Below are 23,726 nucleotides of genomic sequence, written 5' to 3'. Positions count from 1 at the left end.
AAAGTATTCACAACAACTACTAACATCTCCTTCTAATACTACTACAACTACTAGTACTACAACAACAAATTTAAATTTTGTTATTTGTATTTTAACTACTACTAATATTTCTACAATCACTACTATACTACTACTACTACTACTACTACTACTACTACTACTACTACTACTACTATTACTACAAGTATATTAATTCAAGTTTTGTGATTTGTTAAAGTTCAAAATGGATTTAACAAAACAAGTATGACTACTGCTACTACTACTACTACTACTACTACTACTACTACTACTACTACTACTACAATTACTACTACATGTACATTAATTCTACTTTTGTAATTTCTCAAAGTTAAAATACATTTACCCATTTAACTACCACTACTACTTCTACAATCACTACTACTACTACTACTACTACTACTACTACTACTACTACTACTACTACTACTACTACAATATTACTACTACAAATACATTAATTCTACTTTCATAATTTGTTAAAGTTAGAAAGAGATTTATCAAAACAAGTACTTTGAAAAGTACTGTCACGACTGCTACTGCTACAACTGCTACTACTACTACTACTACTACTACTACTACAACTACTACTGCAAATTTCACTTGATTTGTCAAAGTTAAAATACATTTACTTCTACTACAACAACTACCACAAATTTTACTTTTGTCATTTGTCAACGTTAAAGTATATTACCAATTTAACTGCGATTACTACTTCTACAATCACTACTACTACTATTACTACTGCAACTACTATTATTACTACAAGTACATTAATTCTACTTTTGTAATTTTTCAAAGTTAGAAATTGATTTAATAATACAAGTACTATTACAAAGTACTAAGTATTTATTACTAAATTGCATTACTAATACAAAGACTTGTCACAACTACTACTGCTAAAAACTACTACTACTACTACCACTGTTACTACTACTACTACTTTTACTACAACTACTACTACTTTTGTTGTTTGTCAGAGTTAAAATACATGTACTTCTACTACTACTACAACTACGAATTTTATTTTTATTTGTCAAAGTTAAAGTATATTTACCAATTTAACTGCCATTACTACTACTACTACTACTACTACTACTAGTACTACTACAAGTACATTAATTCTACTTTCGTAATTTGTCAAAGTTAGAAATTGATTTAATAATACAAGTACTATTACAAAGTACTAAGTATTTATTACTACATTACATTACTAGTACTAAGTCTTGCTACAACTACTGCTGCTAAAAAGTACTACTACTATTACTGCTACTTTTACTACAACAGCTACTACTACTTTTGTTGTTTGTTGAAGTTAAAATCATGTACTACTACTACTACTACAACTTCAAATTTTACTTTTGTTATTTACATTTTAACTACTACTACTTCTTCTACAATCACTACTACTACTACTTACTACTACTACTACTACTACTATTACTACTACAAGTACAATAATTCTACTTTTGAGAAAAATATTTGCTAAATTTGCGACTTCTTCGACCAACGTAGTTTTTGACGTTTTTGTATTTAAATTTCTTTTTGTACTAAGTGTTTTAAAACTCAGAAACATGCAGAGAAAGATGATACAAATATAAAAAGTCCTTACCTTAAATGTAGACTGTATTCTGTAGTAGTAGTAGTAGTAGTAGTAGTAGTAGTAGTAGTAGTAGTAGTATTTGTGCGGCGTGTGGTGTGAGGGGAGTTCTGTTCAGACTCGGTCACGTGAGCCGGAGTTTCTGCCCTGGACTCACTCAGACCAAACGACGGAGCGGAGGGAAAAAAAAAAAAACATGAAAAAAGGTCCTTAAAATCCTCGGAGACTGTCCCTGATCCGAGTCCCTGATCCGAGTCCCTGATCCGAGTCCCTGATCCGAGTCCCTGATCCGAGTCCCTGATCCGAGTCCCTGATCCGAGTCCCTGATCCGAGTCCCTGATCCGAGTCCAGGAGGGGAGGGAATGTCGGGACAGAATTCTGGAGTTTGGGGGAATTTTTTGGCAGATTTTTGTGTTTGTAATTCAGTAAAGTTCCAGCGTGAAATTGGAATTAGCAGCGTTTAAAATCAGAGGAGAGACTGAGAACTAAACCAGGACTAAACCAGGACTAAACCAGGTCAAAACTAAGACTAAACCAGAGGATTAAACCAGGACTAAACCAGGACTAAACCAGGACTAAACTAAGGACTAAACAAGGACTAAACCAGGACTAAACAAGACTAAACCAGGTCTAAACCAGAGACTAAACCAGGACTAAACAGGACTAAACTAAAAGGACTAAAGGACTAAACCAGGACTAAACCAGGACTCTAAACCAGGACTAAACCAGGGACTAAAACCAGGACTAAACCAGGACTAAACCAGGACTAAACCAGGACTAAACTAAACAGACTCTAAACCAGGACTCTAAACCAGGACTAAACCAGACTAAACTAAAAGGGACTAAACCAGGACTAACCAGGACTAAACCAGGACTAAGACTAAACCAGGACTAAACCAGGACTAAACCAGGACTAACCAACCAGGACTAAACCAGGACTAAACCAGGCTAAACCAGGACTAAAAGACTAAACAAGACTAAACCAGGACTAGACTAAACCAGGACTAAGGACTAAACCAGGACTAAAAGACTAAACCAGGACTAAACCAGGACTAAAACCAGGACTACTAAACCAGGACTAAACCTAAAAGGACTAAACCAGGACTAAACCAGGACTAAACCAGGACTAAACCAGACTAAACCAGGACTAAATCAGGACTAAGGACTAAACCAGGACTAAACCAGGACTAAACCAGGACTAAACCAGGACTAAACCAGGACTAAACCAGGACTAAACCAGGACTAAACTAAACCAGGACTAAACCAGGACTAAACCAGGACTAAAACCAGGACTAAACCAGGAGGACTAAAGACTAAACCAGGACTAAACCAGGTCAGGACTAAGACTAAACCAGACTAAACCAGGACTAAAAGGACCAGGACTAAACCAGGACTAAACCAGGACTAAACCAGGACTAAACCAGGACTAAACCAGGGACTAAACAGGACTAAACCAGGACTAAAATCAGGACTAAAACTAAAAAGGACTAAACCAGGACTAAAACCAGGACTAAACCAGGACTAAACCAGGACTAAACCAGGACTAACAGGACTAAACCAGGACTAAACCAGGACTAAACCAGGACTAAACCAGACTAAACCAAAAGACTAAACCAGGACTAAACCAGAGACTAAACCAGGACTAAATCAGGACTAAACTAACCAGGACTAAACCAGGACTAAACCAGGACTAAACCAGGAGGACTAAACCAGGACTAAACCAGGACTAAACCAGGACTAAATAAACCAGGACTAAACCAGGCTAAAAACTAAATCAGGACTAAACCAGGACTAAACCAGGACTAAACCAGGACTAAACAGGACTAAACCAGGACTAACCAGGCAACCAGGACTAAACCAGGACTAAATCAGGACAGGACTAAACCAGGACTAAACCAGGGACTAAACCAGGACTAAACCAGGACTAAACCAGGACTAAATCAGGACTAAACAGACTAAATCAGGACTAAACCAGACTAAACCAGGACTAAAAGGTCTAAACCAGGACTAAACCAGACTAAACTAAACCAGGACTAAACTAAAGACTAACCAGGACTAAACTAGACTAAACCAGGACTAAACCAGGACTAAACCAGGACTAAATAAACAGGACTAAACCAGGACTAAACAGGACTAAACCAGACTAAATCAGACTAAACCAGGACTAAAATCAGGACTAAACCAGGACTAAACCAGGACTAAACCAGGACTAAACCAGGACTAACCAGGACTAAACCAGGATTAAACCAGGACTAAATCAGGACTAAACCAGGACTAAACCAGGACTAAACCAGGACTAAACCAGGACTAAACCAGGACTAAATCAGGACTAAACCAGGACTAAACCAGGTCTAAACCTGGGACTAAACCAGGACGAACCAGGACTGAACCAAGACTATAAGGGTTCTTTCACACTGACAGTAGTTGTTTACACCAAACGGTCAATTCGAACCAAAAGTTCTTAGTTCGGTTCGTTTTCGTTGGTGTGAAAGCTTCAATCAGACTCGGACCCGAACCAAATCAAACGGACCAAGACCTCAAGAAAGAAGTGATCTCGGTTCACTTGAATCTGCACCAAATACCAAACTCTGGTGTGGTTCCTCTGGTGTGAACGTGAACTCAGGTCCAAACGAACTATTCCAGATGCATCATGGGAGACGATACGGGTCTCTTCTGCCTGAAACGACGCGCTGCACGACTCCAGGTGATAACAGATTGTTGTCCAGACGCAGCCGCGATTCATTTCCGAATTATTTTGCCAACAATGGCCAAAACAGAGAAAGTAACACACGAAGATCAGAGCAAAAACCAACGTGTGAACATGTGGCTCCAGAGTGAGTCAAGATTTGGAGTGTGTACGTCTGTTCAGGACCTGCACAGAGACGACCCAGTGTTTCCCATGTTCATGCAGCAACACCTTTTGTTATTTTAGGCTTTAGATGAACCAGATAATTTTATGGCAATAGACAATCACCTATTCAATTGATTCAACTTTAAAAATGTCCTGCTTTTAGCCTAGTTTGAGAAAGCAGCTCCGGTTCAGGTCGGGCTCAGGTGACGTGGAGCGGGGAGTGATGTGTGGAGCCTCGGCCTGAGAAGAACTTTCCCCGGGAAGAACCAAGAGCGCGGAGGACGGACGCTCGGAACAACATAAAACCAACCAAACTGGACTCACGCTTCTGTCCGGACGCTGCACCACCTCAGAACCAGAACCAGCCGCAGTCCTCGAGCACAGAGGACCACAGCACATTCTCACCTTCCCGCATGAATCCAGCGCACAGACGACGGCACAGAACCACTCAGACCCAGTCCACTGCGCTCTGGTCTTACTCGCCCCGTCTGGAACCTGCACATGGAGGATGAAGCCTCAGGACCATCTGACCAACGCGCCTGGAGGACGACTAAAGACCAAGGACCAGACCCCAGCCCCGTCCTGAGAGTCTGAGCTGCGGTGAGCGTCTGTGTCTTTATCGCTGTTTCACACGGTTCACAAAATTCACGGTTTAAGGTCGCGGTTTTCGGTTCGGTACGGTTCTTGTTGTCAGTGTTTCTTTTTAATCTTTAATATCCAGAAATATACTTCATCATCTGCTATGTTAGCTTCATTATCCACAATTTAGGATTAAAAAAGTTATAAAATTATAGTTAGTAATGTAATCGTGCACAAACTAATAGGACTTGACTTTAAACACGTTATTATTGGACACAGGCAGCTGTTGTGCTTTGGTGAAAAAATGTGACCACCTTCCTGACCCTCCTCAGGAGTCAGGACACTTGGTTTAGTGAGATTGTGCTCTTGGATGTAAGGTTAAAGGTTGTATGGAGGATTTTTTTTGTTTCAAATTGTCAGTGATAGATTATAGATGCAGTCGCCTTGTAATTATGATGACCAAAAAAAAGAGAATAAAAATTCATCAACTCTGGACGTGGTGGGGCTAAACATTTGCCAATAGATAACGACACTGCCTCGTTATCTGTGAGCTGACAGGCTGTCAATCAAACTCCCTACGTTTCTAGTGTAACTGACTTGCCTGCGCCGCCGGTACGTGGTTTACGTACGACTGTCACACAGTCCACAGACGCACAGACGCTGTTTACTCCACCAACGCAACAGTTTTTTAGCGGCTTTTTTTGACCTATATCTTCCTCGCAGTTTCGCACAAAGTTTGTTGTGATGGCGACAAGAATCCAGGAGCAGTTCGCCGCAAAAGAAAGTCCGTTTTTGAGGTCGCTGAAAGAAGAAGACAAGGGGAAAAGCAGCGAAGCCAAACTAAGGTGATTCTTGAAGATTCATTCCAGCGATGGCGCGACTGAAGCAGACGAAGGGTCTAAAGACTGACGCACTGGTCCACAAATTACTCCTGGACAGGAAACTTCTGCTTATTATGAAAACGTACTTTATTTCCAAGAGTTAGACAAACGTTTTTCAGGACACAAATGCGATATCCTATGTCTGAAAACTTAATTTTCAATGCAAAGAAAGAGTCCGCTTGCTGCTGCGTGTTGTAGCTCGTTCATTCGCACTGAATCTCCGCGCAACCTTCTCTGCACCCCTTTCCTGCTCCTCTCCCCGCTGCCCCTTCTGCTTTTCCTCCCGCTCCTCACTTCTCCGTCTTGTCTAACCAACACTGTAGTTAGTTGTTTACAAGTCATGTGCAGCACCGGCTGTAAACAAACCTGTTTGTGGCGTAAGGAGGAGGCGGAAGGAGGCGTTTCTACGTAGGAGCTGTAGGGGAGGGGAGGTGGTTTCACACATGCGCAACATTTGAAAAAGGACAAACAGTCGCTGGATTTCTCGTTCCTTGGAAAATCCTCTATACAACCTTTAAGGGTCTGGCTCCACTGCACGAGTCAGCGTTTACGCGTGTAACCTCGCGAAACCACAGCCGCGCGTCACCGCAAAGACGACTCCACCGACAGCTGCAGCAGGACGTACACGCGCAGCACTGACTCTGTGTTTGTCAATGGGAAAGACGATCAAACTTGACTGGACGTGTTTGTATCAGGTCCACAGTGAAACGAACAGAACATACTTGTATTTACCTTCTGAACAGACTCATGTGGGTTTATTTTCTTTCTTTGATGCTTTACTGTTAATTGAATCATATCAAAATGTTTCTGGTTATGTTTTCTTTTGGTTGCTGCTCCAAATCAAGGTCCAAAGCGGGGCGTATGTGAACCTGGTAGCCTGATCAATATGTCTGCAAAATATCCTGCAAAAACAAGTTTTATCAAATATGTATGTGGACTTTCTTGCTAAAGTGAGCTAATCAATAAGTTAATATTTCAACAAGATGTCATGTATAAGAGCTGTTCTCTGCTGTGTGACCGAAATCCTCTAATCATTTGAATTTTGTTCTGTAAGCTGCCTGCGCTAAAATAAAGACATCGTAGATTTTTCCATCTCCTGAAGTTTTTTGCTTAAGAGTTACTTGCGTGTCGCGTCTGGGAAAACTGACACTCGCCACGGCAAACGCCAGGATTTCAAAAGTACATTTTAAAGCTTATTAACAGTATCTGTGGAGCTGGGCTCTTTCACACGGCACAGAACTGCCCCAGGAGCACGATGTACCGACGGTAAACGCACAAATACAACCAAAGATTCATGCTCTCTGTGTATTTTGACGGAGATACGCGCCTACGCTCACGTTGAGTGTCAAAAAATAGGAGGGATCCAGTGTTCTGAAATCTACGCGTGCACGACGACCTGCTCCATACGTGCGTCTAGTGCGTCCAGTGCGTACAGTGCGTACAGTGCGTACAGTGGAGCCGCCCTCAGTCACTTTCCATGCGTTCTAAAAGTTACGCGTCCAAAAGTTTCAGTTTTTATGCTCGTGTAGGGCGAAATACACATGCTAGACCCTTACGACCTGACTAAACACGTCCAGTCAGGTTTGATCGTCTTTCCCACTGACAAACACAGAGTCAGTGCTGCGCGTGTACGTCCTGCTGCAGCTGTCGGTGGAGTCGCCGTTGCTTTGACGCGCGGCTGTGGTTTCACGAGGTAACGACACAGGCACATCCTCCATCTCCGGGCGACCCTCTTCTCTCCTCCCTGCCTTTTCTAAACGTGACGCGCAGCACCTACCCTCCACACCTCTTCTTTTGCACCAAAGCGAAACAGGTCACATACAAGACGACAATGCTCAAGCCGGGAACCGTGGAAACCGTGGAAACCGTGCGGTGCACACACGTCCAGAACCGTGACAAGAGAAGTGAACGGTTCAGTTTTTCTTTCATGAACCGTGCCAGCCCTAGATTGTACAAAGTTCTACATGTTGGTGTTTTATGAGTTCATGGCGACACTTGAGATGAGGACGACTCGTGGTCTGAACAGGAACATCGGTGTTGATAATTGGAGGTGTCGCTGTTCTACCGGGAAACAGAGACACAGAGTCAGTTGGACCAGTTTTGTTTTGTTTACCGGTGTGAAAGAAACACACTGGAGTCTATCTGCTACAGAATAATGATTTTATTGCCTGGTGCAACCGAATAATCGAACTAACGATGTGAAAACACCCTAAAACTAAACCAGACTAAACCAAGACTAAGGACTAAACCAAGACTAAACCAGGACTAAACTAAGACTAAACCAAGGACCTAACTAAAAAACTAACAGGACTAAGACTAACTAACTAAAAAGACTAAACTATAACCAGGACTAAACTAAGACTAACCAGACTAAACTAAGACTACAGGACTAAAGACCAAGACTAAACTAAGACTAAACCAGGACTAAACTAAGAACTAGAAACCAGGACTAACTAAGACTATAACCAGGAGACTAAACTAAGACCAGCAAACCGTACTAAACAGGACACTAGACTAGACTTTAAACCAAAGAACCTCAAGAACCCAGACTTATAATAACCAGAGAACTCACACTTTAAAACCACGAGTTAACCAGCACTAAAATAACAGCACTAAGAGCCAACGACTTAAACTAAGAATAACACCAAGACTAAAACATAAAACCTATAACCAGGACTAACCCAGCACGGGAAACTTAAGAATAAACAAGGACCTAAACTAAAGACTAAAGCAAAGCACGATATACCAAGACCTGAACCAGAGACTAAAAAACTCCAAGAGTAAAACAGACCAAACGTAAAGACTAAAACCAAGCACTCAAAGCTACTGACATAAAACGAAGTACTACAAGAGACAAAAGACTACACCAGGGACTCTATAACCCAAGGAGACATAAACCAGACTAACCAGGACTTAACAGGACTAAACCAGACGAAAACCAGAAACTTACCAGACCTACCAGACTAAACCAGTTACTTAAACCATGACCTAAGATACCTCTAAGACCACTAAGACCAGGCATACTGTACCACGGAATAAGACTAAAACAGAGACCTTAAAAACTAAGCACTAGAACCACGTGACTAAACTAGACGCGATAACACCCAGAGAAGAGCTAATACATACAACGAGAGACCGTAAAAACCAACAGACAAGAACCCTAAGACATAAAGATTAGACCAAACCAGAGACTTTAAACCAGGCACCTCAAACACAGGACTATGAAATAAGACCTAAACCAAGATTAAACAGCGACATAAACTAAGACTAACCAGGACTAACAACTTAAACCAAGACTATACAGACTAAACCAGAATAAACTAGACGTAAACCAGACTAAACTAAGACTAATCCAGACTAAACTAAGACTAAACCAGACTTACACTAGACTGAAAACCAGGATCTCAAAGAAACTAAAGACGAAAAGCACAAGCAACACAAACGCGAACCAGACAAACGACGAAAAGGACAAAGCGAACCAGGCCAACGATTAGGACAGACGAAAACAACACCGAACGCACCAGAAACGGACCGTATCACCAACGACTAATACCCAGACATAAACTAAGAAATAAACCAGGACTAACACTAAGAACAATAAACAGCCACTAACCAACTAAGAACTAAACCAGGACCAATAAATACCAAGACTAACCAGGCACTAAACTCCCACGAAACGCTAAAAACAGCCACTGAGAACTTGAAAAACCCCCAAGACCCAGCTAAACACAAGACCTTCAACCAGAGAACTCAAACCTAAAGATAAAACGCAGGAAAACGAAACGCAAGAATAAAACCAGCCGACTAAGACTAAAACTAACGCAGAAGCACTTAAACTAAGACTAACCAGGACTAAACTAACCAACTAAACCAGGACTCAAAAGCTAAGACTAAACCAAGATTCAAGACCACAGGGACCTAAAACCAAGATCTACAACCAGGAGCTAAACTCAAGAACTAACCAAGATAAACCAGACTAAACTAAAACTAACCCCAAGACTAAAACTAAGAATAAACCCAGGACTAACTAGAACAACTAAACCAGGACTAAAACTAAGACTAAACCAAGACAGTAACCCAAGGACTAAACACAAAGATATGCAAACCAGGACTAAACTAAGACTAAACCAAGATTAACAGACTCAGAAAAATACAGACATTAAACCAAGAGTTAAAGCCAGGACTACAAGACTTAAACTAACCAGACTAAACTAAGACTAAACCAGGACAAATAAAGACTAAACCAGGACTCAAAACGACTAAACCAAGACTAAACCACGGGACTACACATAAACTAAACCAAGATAAAACCAGGACATAAACTAAGATAAACCAAGATAACACACCAGACTCAAACTAAGACTAAACCAGGACTCTTAAATCTAAGACTTAAAACCAGGCTAAAACTAAGACTAAACCAAGACTAAACCAGACTAAAACTAAGACTAAACCTAAGACTAAACCAGACTAAACTATAACTACACCAAGGATTGAAAGCTACAGACGAACACTAAGACTAAGACCAAGACTAAGCCAAGGACTAACCAAGGACATAAACAAGACTAACCAAGACATTTAAACCAGGACTAAACTAAGACCTAAACCAGGACATAACTAAGACTAAACCAGAACTAAACTAAGACTAAACCAAGACTAAACCAGAGACTAAACTAAGACTAAAACCAAGACTAAACCAACGACTAAACCAGACTAAACTAAGACTAAGACAAGACTAAACCAGGCGAAACTAAGACTAAACCCAGGACTAAACTAAGACTAACAAGATTAAACCAGGACCTTCAAACTAAGACTAAAATAAGACTAAACCAAGACTAAACCAGCGACTAAACCAGGACTAGAAACTAAGACGTAAAACAAGACTTAAACCAGGACATTAAACTAGAACTAAAAAACCCAAACAAAACCAGACTAACCAGGACTAAACCTAAGAGCTAAACCAGGACTAACCCAGAGCTGAACCAGGACTCACCCAGGACTAAATCAGGACTGAACTATGATCGAATCAAACATGACATTACATTATTTTATTTCAAACTTTTTAAAAAACAATCACAATATTTCTGTCAAATCAAAATGGCGGATCACACTTCTCCTCTCTCTCTCTCTCTTCTTCTCTCCTCTTCCTCCTCCTCCTCTCTTCCTCTTCCTCTCCTCTGATTGGCCGTCCCCTCGCGGCCGCCGGCCAATCGCCCGAGCTTCCGTCCTGTCTGCGTCTGTAATTTAGTGCGACCTCAAAAATCTGTGTGTTTTTAAAAAAGAGACGTTTCTCGCGCCGCAGGCTCCACACACTGGGGCTGTGGTTAGTTTGCGCCCGCTTCTGTCCCAGCGTCACAAAACTTAAAACTTTAAAAAAACGACGCAGAGTGAAAGAATAAATAATCTGTGGATCGTCCGCGGATCGTTCTGTCATAATCTGCACGTTTAAATCAAAACGGGATCATCATCATGAAACTAGAAGAGTATTAAAGAAAACAAATACCTGTTTGCGTCTGTGTTTAGTTCAATGTTTACAGTCGTTATAAGATCACTGTAGACACTGGTATAGCCTCCATGAGTACCAGTTCTGAATTTCAGTGCCTGTTTATCCTTTTAGTCCCTGTGAGTTGCCGTTATTCTGTTTATCAGCTCAGGTCCCTCAACGTCCTAGGTTAAAGTCCTGGATTCAGTAACCCTCAGATTTAGCTCCACAGTCATAGCGTCTCTAGGATTTAAGTCTGCAGTGGATAGTACTTGCATTTTCGTACCTGTATTAAGTCTGTTCATTCTGTTAATCAAATGTTTTAGTACCGTCTTAAACCTTAACACTGTCTTTATCATGGCTTAAACGTACCTAATATGTAAGTCCACGGGTCTTAATCCTTGTTTTAGTCCCTGGTTGAAGTCACCAACCATTTTATAGTCCCGCTCTTTAAGTCCGGAATCTTTAGTGCACCGTTTTGAAAACCATCATAATCCCGACTAGATACTCAGGTGCACGTTTATTACCAGAGTGCCTCCAGATATACTAGGAGCTTACAGCGCATGATAATCTCAAGGATTCTCGATTTAGATCCCACTAAACCAGACGTTTAAAAGTATCCCAGACTACACAACAGACGGAATATCGTCCCATGCTTTTATAAGTCCTGCTTTGGACTAAAACATAGTGGACCTAAAGTTTAAGTCTAAACACTGGTGTACTAGTACCCCACACTGGAGTTGAGACTCAGTACTAGTATTTAGGGTGACTAAAACAGGATCTAAACCGCACGTCGTTGATCTCAACTAACGGGTACCTATAACCAGGACTCAACTACCCAGGACTAAAAGGAGGACTTTATAAACTAGGACCTCATTATATCCGGAACTAATCCCCTAGGTTTGACTAGATTCAGGACTCTAACCACGGACTAGTGATCATGTATTAGTAGCTAGCGAGTTAGATCTCAAAACAACGTCTAAAGGTCTCAGGTACTTAAAGTCCCCGGTAGTAAATCTATGTAAGTCCTGATTAACTTAAGGGTGACTGATATCTCGATGCGACCCGTATATCTCCAGAGTCCTGGTTTTTATACTGGCTTAGTGAGTCCTTATAAGCACACAGTAGAAGATTCTAAGTGCGATCGATATTCTCATGGTCGTGGAAAAAGTCATCATTATAGACTAAACTGCGCATGTGGTAGATACCTCGTGAAACCAGGTATCTATCAATGGACTAACGTAACTAGTATTTACAGTACACCTGGGCTTTACATAAACTGATTCTAGTCTTGTTTTCCCAGTCCCATAGTAATTTGTCCTGATAAAACTAACCATGTTAGTCTGTTTAAGTCCTGTATTTAGTCCTGATGTAGGTCTGTTTAGTCCTGTTTTCAGTACTGGGTTTAGTCCTGGTTTTAGTCCTGATTTAGACCGGTTTAGTCTGTTTTAGTCCTGGTTTAGTCCTGTTTAGTCCGGTTTAGTCCTGTTTATCCTGGTTTAGTCTGTTTTAGTCCTGGTTAGGTCCTGGTTTAGTCCTGTTTAGTCCTGGTTTAGTCCTTATAGTCCGTTTTAGACCTGGTTTAGTCCTCGGTTTAGTCCTGTTTTAGACCTGGTTTAGTCCTGGTTTAGTCCTGTTATTAGACCTGCTTAGCCTGAGGTTTAGTCTTGTTTTAGTCCTTGTCTAGGTCCTGGTTTATGTCCTGTTTTAGTCCTGGTTTAGTCTGTTTTAGTCTGGTTAGTCCTGTTTTAGTCGTGCGCTCTGTTATCCTTGTTAGCGTTTTAGATGTTCTAGTCCCTGGTATTAGTCCTTTTGTTAGTCCTGGTTTAGTCCTGTTAGAGTCGTGTTTTAGTCTTGGTCAGATCCTGTTATCTGTTTAGTCCTGGTCCTGTTTTAGTCTGTTTTTAGTCCTGGTTTAGTCCTGTTTTAGTCCTGGTTTTAGTCCTGGTTTTAGTCCTGGTTTAGTCCTGGTTTAGTCTGGTTTAGTCCTGTTTTAGTCCTGGTTTGGTTTTAGTCCTGGTTTAGTCCTGGTTTAGTCCTGTTTAGTCCTGTTTTAGTTCTGTTTAGTCCTGTTTTAGTCCTGTCCTGGTTTTAGTCCTGGTTTAGTCCTGTTTTAGTCTGGTTTAGTCTTGGTTTAGTCCTGTTTTAGTCCTGGTTTAGTTGTTTAGTCTTTTAGTCCTGTTTAGTCCTGTTTAGTCCTGGTTTTAGTCCTGGTTTTAGTCCTGGTTTAGTTCCCTGTCCTGGTTAGTCCTGTTTTAGTCCTGGTTAGTCCTGGTAGTCCGGTTTTAGTTTTAGTCCTGTTTAGTTCCTAGGTTTCAAGTCTGGTTTAGTCCTGGTTTAGTCCTGTTTTAGTCCGGTTTAGTCCTGTTTTTAGTCCTGGTTTAGTCCTGGTTTAGTCCTGGTTTAGCCGGTTTTTAGTCTGTTTAGTCCTGGTTTAGTCCTTTTAGTCCTGGTTTAGTCCTGTTTATCCCTGTTTAGCCTGGTTTAGTCCTGTTTTAGTCCTGGTTTAGTCCTGTTTAGTTTTTAGTCCTGGTTTAAGTCCTAGGTTTTTAGTCCTGGTTTAGGTTTTAGTCCTGGTTTAGTCCTGGTTTAGTTCCTGGTTTTAGTCCTGGTTTAGTCCTGGTTTTAGTCCTGTTTTAAGTCCTGGTTTAGTCCTGTTTTAGTCCTGGTTTTAGTCCTGGTTAGTCCTGTTTTGCCTGGTTTAGTCCGTTACCTGTTTTAGTCCTGTTTAGTCCTGGTTTAGTCCTGTTTTAGTCCTGGTTTTAGTCCTGGTCTGTTAGTCCTGGTTTAGTCCTGGTTTCCTGGTTTTAGTCCTGGTTTATCTGTTTTAGTCCTGGTTTAGTCCTGGTTTAAGTCCTGGTTTTTTCCTAGTCTGGTCCTGGTTTAGTCCTGTATGGTTCAGTCCTGGTTTTTAGTCCCTTGTTTAGTCCTGTTTTAGTCCTGGTTTAGTCCTGGTTTTAGTCTGGTTTAGTCCTGTTTAGTCCTGTTTAGTCCTGTTTAGTCTGTTTTAGTCCTGGTTTAAGTCCTGGTTTAGTCCTGTTTTAGTCCTGTTTTATTCCTGGTTTAGTCCTGTTTAGTCCTGGTTTAGTCCTAGTCCTTTTAGTCCTGGTTTTAGTCCTGGTTTTCCTGGTTTAGTCCTGGTTTAGTCCTTTTAGTCCTGGTTTAGTCCTGGTTTAGTCTGTTTTATTAGTGGTTTAGTCCCTGGTTTAGTCCTGGTTTTAGTAAGTCCTAGGTTTAGTCCTTTTTAGTCTGTTTATTAGTCCTGGTTTAGTGGTTTAGTTTTAGTCCTGGTTTAGTCCTGGTTTAGTCCTGGTTTAGTCCTGGTTTAGTCCTTTAGTCTGTTATTAGTCCTGTCCTGGTTTAGTTTAGTCCTGGTTTTAGTCCTGGTTTAGTCCGGTTTTAGTCCTGGTTTAGTCCTAGTGTTTAGTCCTAGTCCTGTTTTGTCCTGTTTAGTCTGGTTTAGTCCTTTAGTCCTGGTTTTAGTCCTGGTTTTAGTCCTGGTTTAGTCCTGGTTTAGTTTAGTCCCTGGTTTAGTCCGGTTTAGTTTTTAGTCCTGGTTTAGTCCGGTTTTAGTCCCGGTTTTAGTCCTGTTTAGTCCTGTTTAGTCCTGGTTTAGTCCTGGTTTTAGTCCTGTTTTAGTCCTGGTTTAGTCCTGTTTTAGTCCTGGTTTAGGTCCTGGTTTAGTCCTGGTTTAGTCTGGTTTAGTCCTGGTTTAGTCCTGGTTTAGTCTGGTTTAGTCCTGGTTTAGTCCTGGTTTAGCCTGGTTTAGTCCTGTTTTAGTCCTGGTTTAGTCCGTTTTAGTCCTGGTTTAGTCCTGGTTTAGTCCTGTTTTATCCTGGTTTAGTCCTAGTTTTAGTCCTGGTTTAGTCTGGTTTAGTCCTGGTTTAGTCCTGGTTTAGTCCTGGTTTTAGTCCCTGGTTTAGTCCTGTTTAGTCCTGTTTAGTTTAGTCCGGTTTGTCCTGTTTTAGTCCTGGTTTAGTCCTGGTTTTAGTCTGGTTATAGTCTGGTTTAGTCTGGTTTAGTCTGTTTAGTGTTTTAGTCCTAGGTTTAGTCCTGTTTTAGTCCCTGGTTTAGTCCTGGTTTAGTCCTGGTTTTAGTCCTGTTTTAGTTTGTCCTGGTTTTAGTCCTGGTTTAGTTCTGGTTTAGTCCTGGTTTAGTCCTGGTTTAGTCCTGGTCGTGTGAGGTTTTAGGAGCTGTTCCTCGTGTCTTTATGGTTTATCGCGTCAACACCGTCACACATCACAAACTCCGCCTCCTGCTGCTGTCGGCTCCAAACCAGACACCGGACGCTTCTGATTGGTTCATCCACCTGTCAATCACAGCTTTGGCGTCTTATAGAGACAGAGGAAAAGCCGTGTTTCATTCGTTTATTCGTTAATTTGTGTTTGTTAATATTTGTGGGTTAATACGAGCATTTTAAGACAAAAACGACGAGACTCACAGCTGTTTTTTTTTCTAAGTTATTTTTTTTCTAAGTTATAAATGAATGTTTGGAGATGGACGGATGTTCCAGTGTAAATTTTTAAGAAAATCTGAGTGTTTTCATCGAGACTGGAAACTCGAGAGTCAAATGTATCGACAAATCACGTCGAACGCACAAATGTCGAGTGTAACTGTAGTTTTTTCTCTTTTTTTCTTTGTCATTTTATTCAGTTTTCATGTACATTAGTTTTGATCAGATTTTGGTGGTTTAGACCCGGTTTAGACATGTTCAGTTTAGACCCGGGTTTAGACGTGGTTTAGACCCGGTCTTATAGGCCTGTGCCTCGAGACTCGACTTGAGACTTGACTTGGACTTGACTTGGACTTATGGACTGTGACTTGAGACTTGACTTTGACTTCATGTGGACTTAGTGGCCAGTCACTCGAGACTCAATTTGGACTGGATTGACTTATGGGCTGTGACTCTTGGACTTGGACTCTTGGACTTGACTTGGACTTCTGGTCCTGTGACTCGAGACTCGACTTGGACTTGACTTGGACTTATGGGCCTGACTCAGATGCGACTTGGACTTGACTTGGACTTCTGGGCCTGTGACTCGAGACTCGACTTGGACTCGGACTTCTTGTCCTGTGACTCGAGACTTGACTTGGACTTGACTTGGACTTATGGGCCTGTGACTCGAGACTGCGACTTGGACTTGACTTGGACTTCTGGTCCTGTGACTCGAGACTCGACTTGGACTTGACTTGGACTTCTGGTCCTGTGACTCGAGATCGACTTGGACTTGACTTGGACTTATGGGCCTGTGACTCGAGACTCGACTTGGACTTGACTTGGACTTCTGGTCCTGTGACTCGAGACTCGACTTGGACTTGACTCGGACTTCTGGTCCTGTGACTCGAGATGCGACTTGGACTTGACTTGGACTTATGGGACTGTGACTCGAGACTGACTTGGACTCGGACTTCTTGTCCTGTGACTCGAGACTTGACTTGGACTTCTGTTGACTGTCTTGTGACTTGCCTCGGACTCTCGTCCTTGACTCGAGACTTGACTTGGACTTGACTTGGACTTATGGGCCTGTGACTCGAGACTCGACTTGGACTTGACTTGGACTTCTGGTCTGTGAATGAATCGACTTGGACTTGACTGGACTTATGGGCCTGTGACTTGAGACTCGACTTGGACTCGGACTTCTGGTTCTGTGACTTCGAGACTTGACTTGGACTTGGACTTGGTCTGACTTGACTCTGGTCTGTGGACTGACTTTGGACTTCTGGTCCTGTGACTGGACTGCGCCCCGTGTGCGTCTCTCGTCTTAATGAGCTCTTTCTTTCTTTCTCTCTTCTTTCTTTCTTTCTTTCTTTCGCTCCGTCTCTTTGATCCACGTCATTTAAAAACTCCCAAATGTGTCAAACCAGAGTTTACGAAGCCGCGCCGCCGCCACGTGCTAATGAACCGCCGCGCTACCCCCGGCGTGCTAATGAGCCGCAGAGGATTATGGGTAGAGCCGATGTCCCGGGCGAGAGCTTTAATGAGTTAGTATTAAGATTATTTGTGTTGACTGTTGATCAGAGTTTAAGCCTGGAGGATCAGAGCAGAGGAAGTGCCCAGACTCAAACGCTCACGCTTCACTTTGACTTCACTTTGCTCTTTTAATCTAAATGTTTCTGGTTTTTTTTAACGAAAGTAGAGCGTCCAGACGTCTCTATTTACCCGAGACAGTCCCAGTTTTGAGTTTATGTGTCCTTCTATCCCGACAGATTTATACAAAACCACTGATTTGTCCCAGTTTTATCCAAAAAATGTCCCAGGTGTCTCTATTTTTGACAGATCTGATCCTGCCAACAGTAAAGAGAGATTAATGTTCACGTTTACAGTATGAATTGTTCTGATAAATGAGATTAAAATATTCTGCTTCAAGTTTCGTGGAAATAATAATTCTGAATTGAGATTTACATGATGTTTTCAACTTTAACGCTAATTCCCAGATTGAATTGTTCTGACATTAAATGCTTCAGAATTAAAATATTCTGCTTTGAGTTTACGTGGAAATGAAAGGAAATGTGGAGACGGACAAAGTGGTGAGACTTTAGTTCATTAAAGGGAGTTTCAGGATTTTTGACATATCTGTAGTCTATCGTGCATCTTACCCCCGAAAGCGTCGGTGCAAGATACTGCTGAGGAAAGTTGTGTACTGTTCTAAATTCCGATTTTTTTGTGAATTCAATGTTTACCACTTTCGAGGTCAGTGTTCACATTGAGAGCTCCAGTTAAATGTGACTTGTTTACTGCTGTGACTCCAGGTTGAACCGATTTAAAGACGGTCCAGAAGTGTCCCACATGTGAACTGCGGAGACACGACGACGTCAACCTGATAGAAACATAGTTACGCACGCGTCTACTGTTAGTTACAGAAGTTATGTGCTTCACAAACATGGAACTGATTCTTGAGCAACGCACACCTGGAATTTTAAAGTTCCTCAGGAGCCAGTAACTGTTAACAACTTACTCTGCTTAAGGGAGAAGGAGAAGCGACGAGGTTTTTGTGGTGGTGTTTTGGTGAGGGTGATGTGCTTCACTCATGACACAGAGATTTATTAACAATTTTCTCCTACTTCAGCGCAGAATAGTGACGTTTGTGTCTTGTTGATAACGTGTAGGTGGATGAATGCACTTTGGCCGTTCAGACTGAAGTCACATGTCAAAAGATCAGATATGTATCAGTTTCAGGAGCACATATCCAAGTGTCCTGGGTCACATTTGAAAAAATCGGATCTGTGTGGTTCAGACTGACAATAAAAGATCAGATACAGGAACATAGGGGCCAAAAAATCTGATTTGGGTCACTTCAGGCTGCAGTCTGAACGCAGCCTGAGTTAAATCGCCTTTATTTAATTCCGTATAGTGTTGTAGTCAAGACCGGACTAATCGAGACCAAGACCAGTCCGAGACCACAGGGTCCCGAGACCGAGACAAGACCGAGACTTTTAAAGGTCGAGACTAAGACAAGACCGAGAACACGGCCCATCGAGACCAAATCAAGACCGTTTTTGTCATTTTCTACATTTATTTGTATTGTTGTTAGAGTTGTTTTGGCACAAATATATCAATGTTTTTATAAATTTATCTCCATTTGATTTGATAAATGTTCGTTTATGCATAAAATAAGCCAAGCAAACTGAATTGAAACACTTTGTGCCCCTTTTTTGGACCCTCACCCACAGTTTGAGAACCTCGTCTTTTAGAAAACTCCCACTGGCACTTAACACAAAACTGTAAAGAAAGTGAAGAAAGTGGGTAGGATTTTTAAACTTGTTTTTCATTTTTGTAGCGACAAATACAAATGCAGTTGTGCACTTTTATTGGCAAACGTCAGCCACATGTCACAGTAAGAAGTTAAGTAATCAAATATATAATCTGTGTATCATTCGTTCATTCGTTTTTCAATATAAAACCAAAAATAAGAAAACAAAATAACAACAGTTTTCTTCATTATTTGTCTCCAAAACCAAAATGAAAAAACAGATAATGATTCCTTTTTTTTGAAGAAAAAAAACGGATAACGGCCGTTTCCCGTTTATGTGACTTCCGTGACTGCGATGCCGGATTTTTGCACCACGTACGGACTGAACCAGGACTGATCCAGGTCCGAGACCAGACCGGGACCAGACCGGGACCAGACCGGGACCAGACCGGGACCAGAGCGCTACTGAGACTGAGACTAGACTGGGACCAGAGCGGAGGCTCAGAGCCACAGCAGGGCCGGAGCTCAAAGCTGAGGCTCGGACCCCGCGGAGACTCGGAGTCAAAGCTCTGAGTCCAGTCTGGTCCCGCTTTGGTCTCGGACCTGGATCAGTCCTGGTTCAGTCACAGAAGTCACATAAACGGGAAACGGTCGTTATCTGTTTTTTCCATTCTTCATTTAAACACAAAATCGAAAACTGAAAAAACAAATCATTATCGTTTTTTTCATTTTGGTTTTGGAAACAAATAATGAAGAAAACTGTTGTTTTTTTTTTCTTATTTTTGATTTTATGTTGAAAAATGAATGAACGAATGATACACGGATTAAATATGATCACATTTGTCGAGTGTCAGACCTCAAGTCAACAAGACCGAGTCCAAACGTGAAAAAACAGTGTCGTAGCTAAGACCGGTCTTGAGTACTACGACACTTCTGCTCAGTGTCTGGGGGTGGAGAAGGTTCTGATTGGACAGAGACACAAACGTATTAATGTCGACCGGAAGAAAACAAACACTTCAGCTGCTCCCGGCTTTTCTGTCATCTCGGTTTGTCGTTACTCCACGGACACAAACACCATCCAAACTTACCCTGCGTTTGATTATCCTTCTAAATCGTTTTTTCAAGGAAGTTGCCTAGTGTGTGACACGCCCCTTTTCTTGGGATGTAGCGACTCGGTGGCGGAAAAAGTCGACCGAGCAAAGATCACAAACAACAACAACAAACTTTATTTATAGAGCTCTTTTCATACAAAAATGCAACCCAAAGCACTTTACAGTGATTAAAAACTATTACACAGAGGTTCAATTCTTCTGTGTTTGCTCTTCTTGCAGTAGCCTGACCCTTGAAGATATTTATTTTTATGATGATGAAAACGCTGTTCTACGTTTGACCAAAGGTTTTACATAACATACACTATTGGTCAGAAGTTTTAGAAGTTTTTTACTCAAATTTTTCCAGTTATTTCTTGCAATTCAAGTCGTGCAAGTCCAATGAAGAGCTTTGAAATGATACAAAGGTAAAAACTGAACAGACAGATGTTAAAAAAACAACAAAACACAAGTCCAAGCTCTGCCAAAACCACCTCAGGAAAAAAGAACAAGATGATAAAGCTTAAAAACCTGGAGTGTCCAGCAGCACAGAGTCCAGACTTAAACCCCACTGAGCTGGTTTGGGATGAACTGGACAGAAGAGTGAAGCAACCTACAAGTGCCACACATTTATGAGAACTTCTGCAACAGACTTGAGAAGAACTTTCTGAACAATATTTGATTTCTGATGTAAAAAGAACGAGCCACGAGTGTGTTCACACATCAATCAAAAGTTTAGAAAACGGTTTGGTCAACAGTAAATGGTAAAAAAATGGAAAAAGTGTGGTCTTCTAAAACTTTTGACCAGTAGTGTGTTTTGTCAGTACTGGTAATGTTTTGAAAAAGCCAGTAGATCACAACATGTTTATTCAAATATTTGGCTAAATGACTTTTTTTTTTCTTGTGATAAATGAAAATTCAGTTTTAAATTGAACATGTTTTCTCAATACTAACAATGTTTTTCAAAAGCCCAATGGATTACATAAGTTTATTCAAAGATTAAATGTTTTCTGTGACGAAACGTTGTTGGGCATTTTTTGTTTTGTTTTTTTGCTGTGGAAGGTGGGTTTTCGAAAGTGACTGGGCTGAAATCTTTCAATAAACTTACTAGATCCTATGGTTATGATCATGAGCTCTGGGTAATGACCGAAAGGACGAGATCGCAGATACAAGCGCTCGAAATAAGTTTCCTCCGCAGGGTGACTGGGTGCTCCCTTAGAGATAGAGTGAGGAGCTCAGTCACACAGGAGGAGCTCGGAGTAGAGCCGCTGCTCCTCCACGTTGAGAGGAGCCAGTTGAGGCTCGGGCATCTTATCCAGATGCCTCTTGGACGCCTTCATGGAGAGGTGTTTCAGGTATGTCCCACCGGGAGGAGGCCCCGGGGAAGATCCAGGACACACTGGAGGGACTATGGCTGCGTTCAGACTGCAGCCTGAAGTGACCCAAATCCGATTTTTTGGCCTCTATGTTCCTGTATCTGATCTTTTAATGACCGATGACAGATCCGATTTTTTCAAATGTGACCCAGGACACTTGGATATGTGCTCCTGAAAATGAAACATATCTGATCTTTTGACATGTGACTTCAGTCTGAACGGTCAAAGTGCATTCATCCACCTACACGTTATCAACAAGACACAAACGTCACTATTCTGCACTGAAGTCGGCGAAAATTGTTAATGAACTCTGTGTCACTGAAGTGAAGCACATCACCACTCACCACTCTTGGCTCCGTCTCCACATCCACACGTTCCTTTCAACACTGTCCCACAAAACACCACGACCAAAAACCTCGTCCTTCTCCTTCTCAATCTCCTCCTTAAAACAAGTAAGTTGTTCATGTTCTGGCTCCGGTACGAGAGGAACTTTAAAATCTCCAGGTGCTCGATGCTGCGTCCATGTTTGGACAACTTCCGTAAACACAGAGACGCTCGCTGCGGTTGACGTCGTCGTGTCTCCAGTGTCACATGTGGGACACTTTCGGGACATTTAATGTTCACACTGGAGTCACATACAAGTCACATTTAACTGGAAATGTGAACGACCTCGAAAAAACATCGGATTTCACAAAAAAATCGGATTTGAGCGTTAAGCCCTGCAGTCTGAACGTAGCCTATGTCTCTCAACTGGCCTGGGAACACCTCGGGATCCCCCCGGAGGAGCTGGAGGAAGTGTATGTGTGTGTGGAGAGGGAGTCTGGGAGATCCTGCTCAGACTGCTGCCCCCGCGACCCGGCCCCAGATAAGCAGAAGAAAATGGATGAATGGATAAATGTTTTCTGTGACGAACGTTGTCGTTGTTGGGCGTTTTTTTTTTTTTTTTTTTCTGAAGAGGGCGGGTTTTCAAATGTGATTGGGCAGAAATCACTAAACCCAATCCGGTAACACTGCCCCCTGCAGGTGTAGTCATGTGAGTGCAGTTTGGGTCAGTTTTAGTTTATTAGTTTTAGTTTATTTATTTAATGAGACAGGGACAGTGCACTAAATACTGGTCAGATACAGAGATACCGAATAGTTTCGAGAGCTTTTGCCACATCTGACTAATCGATCAGAAGCCCTAATATTTTCTTTTGCAAATTTTGATTAAAAGAAACGTTTAAAATCAAAATGTGACTATAGTTTTAGCTCCTTTTCTAACTCTCTGCGAGCTGGGTGATTAGTGTCATGTCGTAGTTTGGTCCTTAATCCTCTTTGGGCTTTGAAGCGGCGGCCTTGTTGTTTCTGCTCCATCGTCTCCGTGTCGGGGTCAAACGTTCGTCTTTATCCTCACATATTCTCCTCTTTTCTGCCGTTTCTTCAGGTATTTTCGGGTCATGTGACGCGGTTCAAGCCCTGGTCAGCTGCCGTCCTCCAGCAGAACCATGTGACCCGGCCACACACGAGACTCACTTATCCCAGAGACGGAGCAGCCCGGGCTGGGTAAAAAACACACGGGAAAAAGACAAATCTGAGCAGACCTACCGTGCTTGTGTTCGGTAAATAGTTCTAATCTCACCCGTGGATCATTCTGTTATAATTTGGACATTTTAAATCACAATATTGATCTACAACAACATAATTAAAGAAAGAAATGTCCTGACTTCAAGGTTACAAAACTGTGGTGTCCAATGGGAGGTGACATTTTTTTACTATTATTTTCTGTTATCTTATATCTTGGACCATCACAAGTTAATAGGGATTTGGTCTCAGGGCCCAAAAAACAAGCCTGATTCATCAGCCGGTTTCACTCTGTGGAAACAGTCTGCCCTCGCAGCATTAGGATTTGTTCACTTGACGATGGGCGGGTACTATTTTCATTTAACCAATTGCTGTTATTTGGTCATGACATATGTAATGCACCGGAACGCTTGGTGTCCAAGTAATTGCCGGCTTCACAGCTCTTTCCTGATTGGCCGGTGCGAGGACTACAACTTTCGGGGTTCTTGTAAACCGTCTAGTGCAGGGGTGTCCAAACTTTTTTCATCAAGGGCCACATCTCTAAACACAGAAGAAGCAGAGGACTGATCGAGGGACGTAGACTGATGCTCAGTACAGTGAATA

The 23,726-nt window shown here is 41.8% G+C and overlaps 1 protein-coding gene across 1 annotated transcript in view; it reads right to left on the bottom strand.

Moving 5' to 3' along the window:
• tbx4 (T-box transcription factor 4) overlaps positions 1 to 23,726 on the bottom strand; it is a 104,932-nt gene that overhangs the window by 70,480 nt on the left and 10,726 nt on the right. The window contains exon 2 of the mRNA XM_055166719.1: positions 4,875 to 5,091. Within this exon, the coding sequence (XP_055022694.1) occupies positions 4,875 to 5,091 (217 nt within the window). The remainder of the gene's footprint in view (positions 1 to 4,874; positions 5,092 to 23,726) is intronic.

Source organism: Boleophthalmus pectinirostris, unplaced genomic scaffold, assembly GCF_026225935.1.
Source record: "Boleophthalmus pectinirostris isolate CB_2022bp ecotype Guang Dong unplaced genomic scaffold, ASM2622593v1 HiC_scaffold_9, whole genome shotgun sequence".
NCBI lineage: Eukaryota > Metazoa > Chordata > Actinopteri > Gobiiformes > Gobiidae > Boleophthalmus > Boleophthalmus pectinirostris.
Note: the sequence above shows the minus strand (reverse complement) of the source record. Positions and strands in the feature narration are given on the sequence as shown.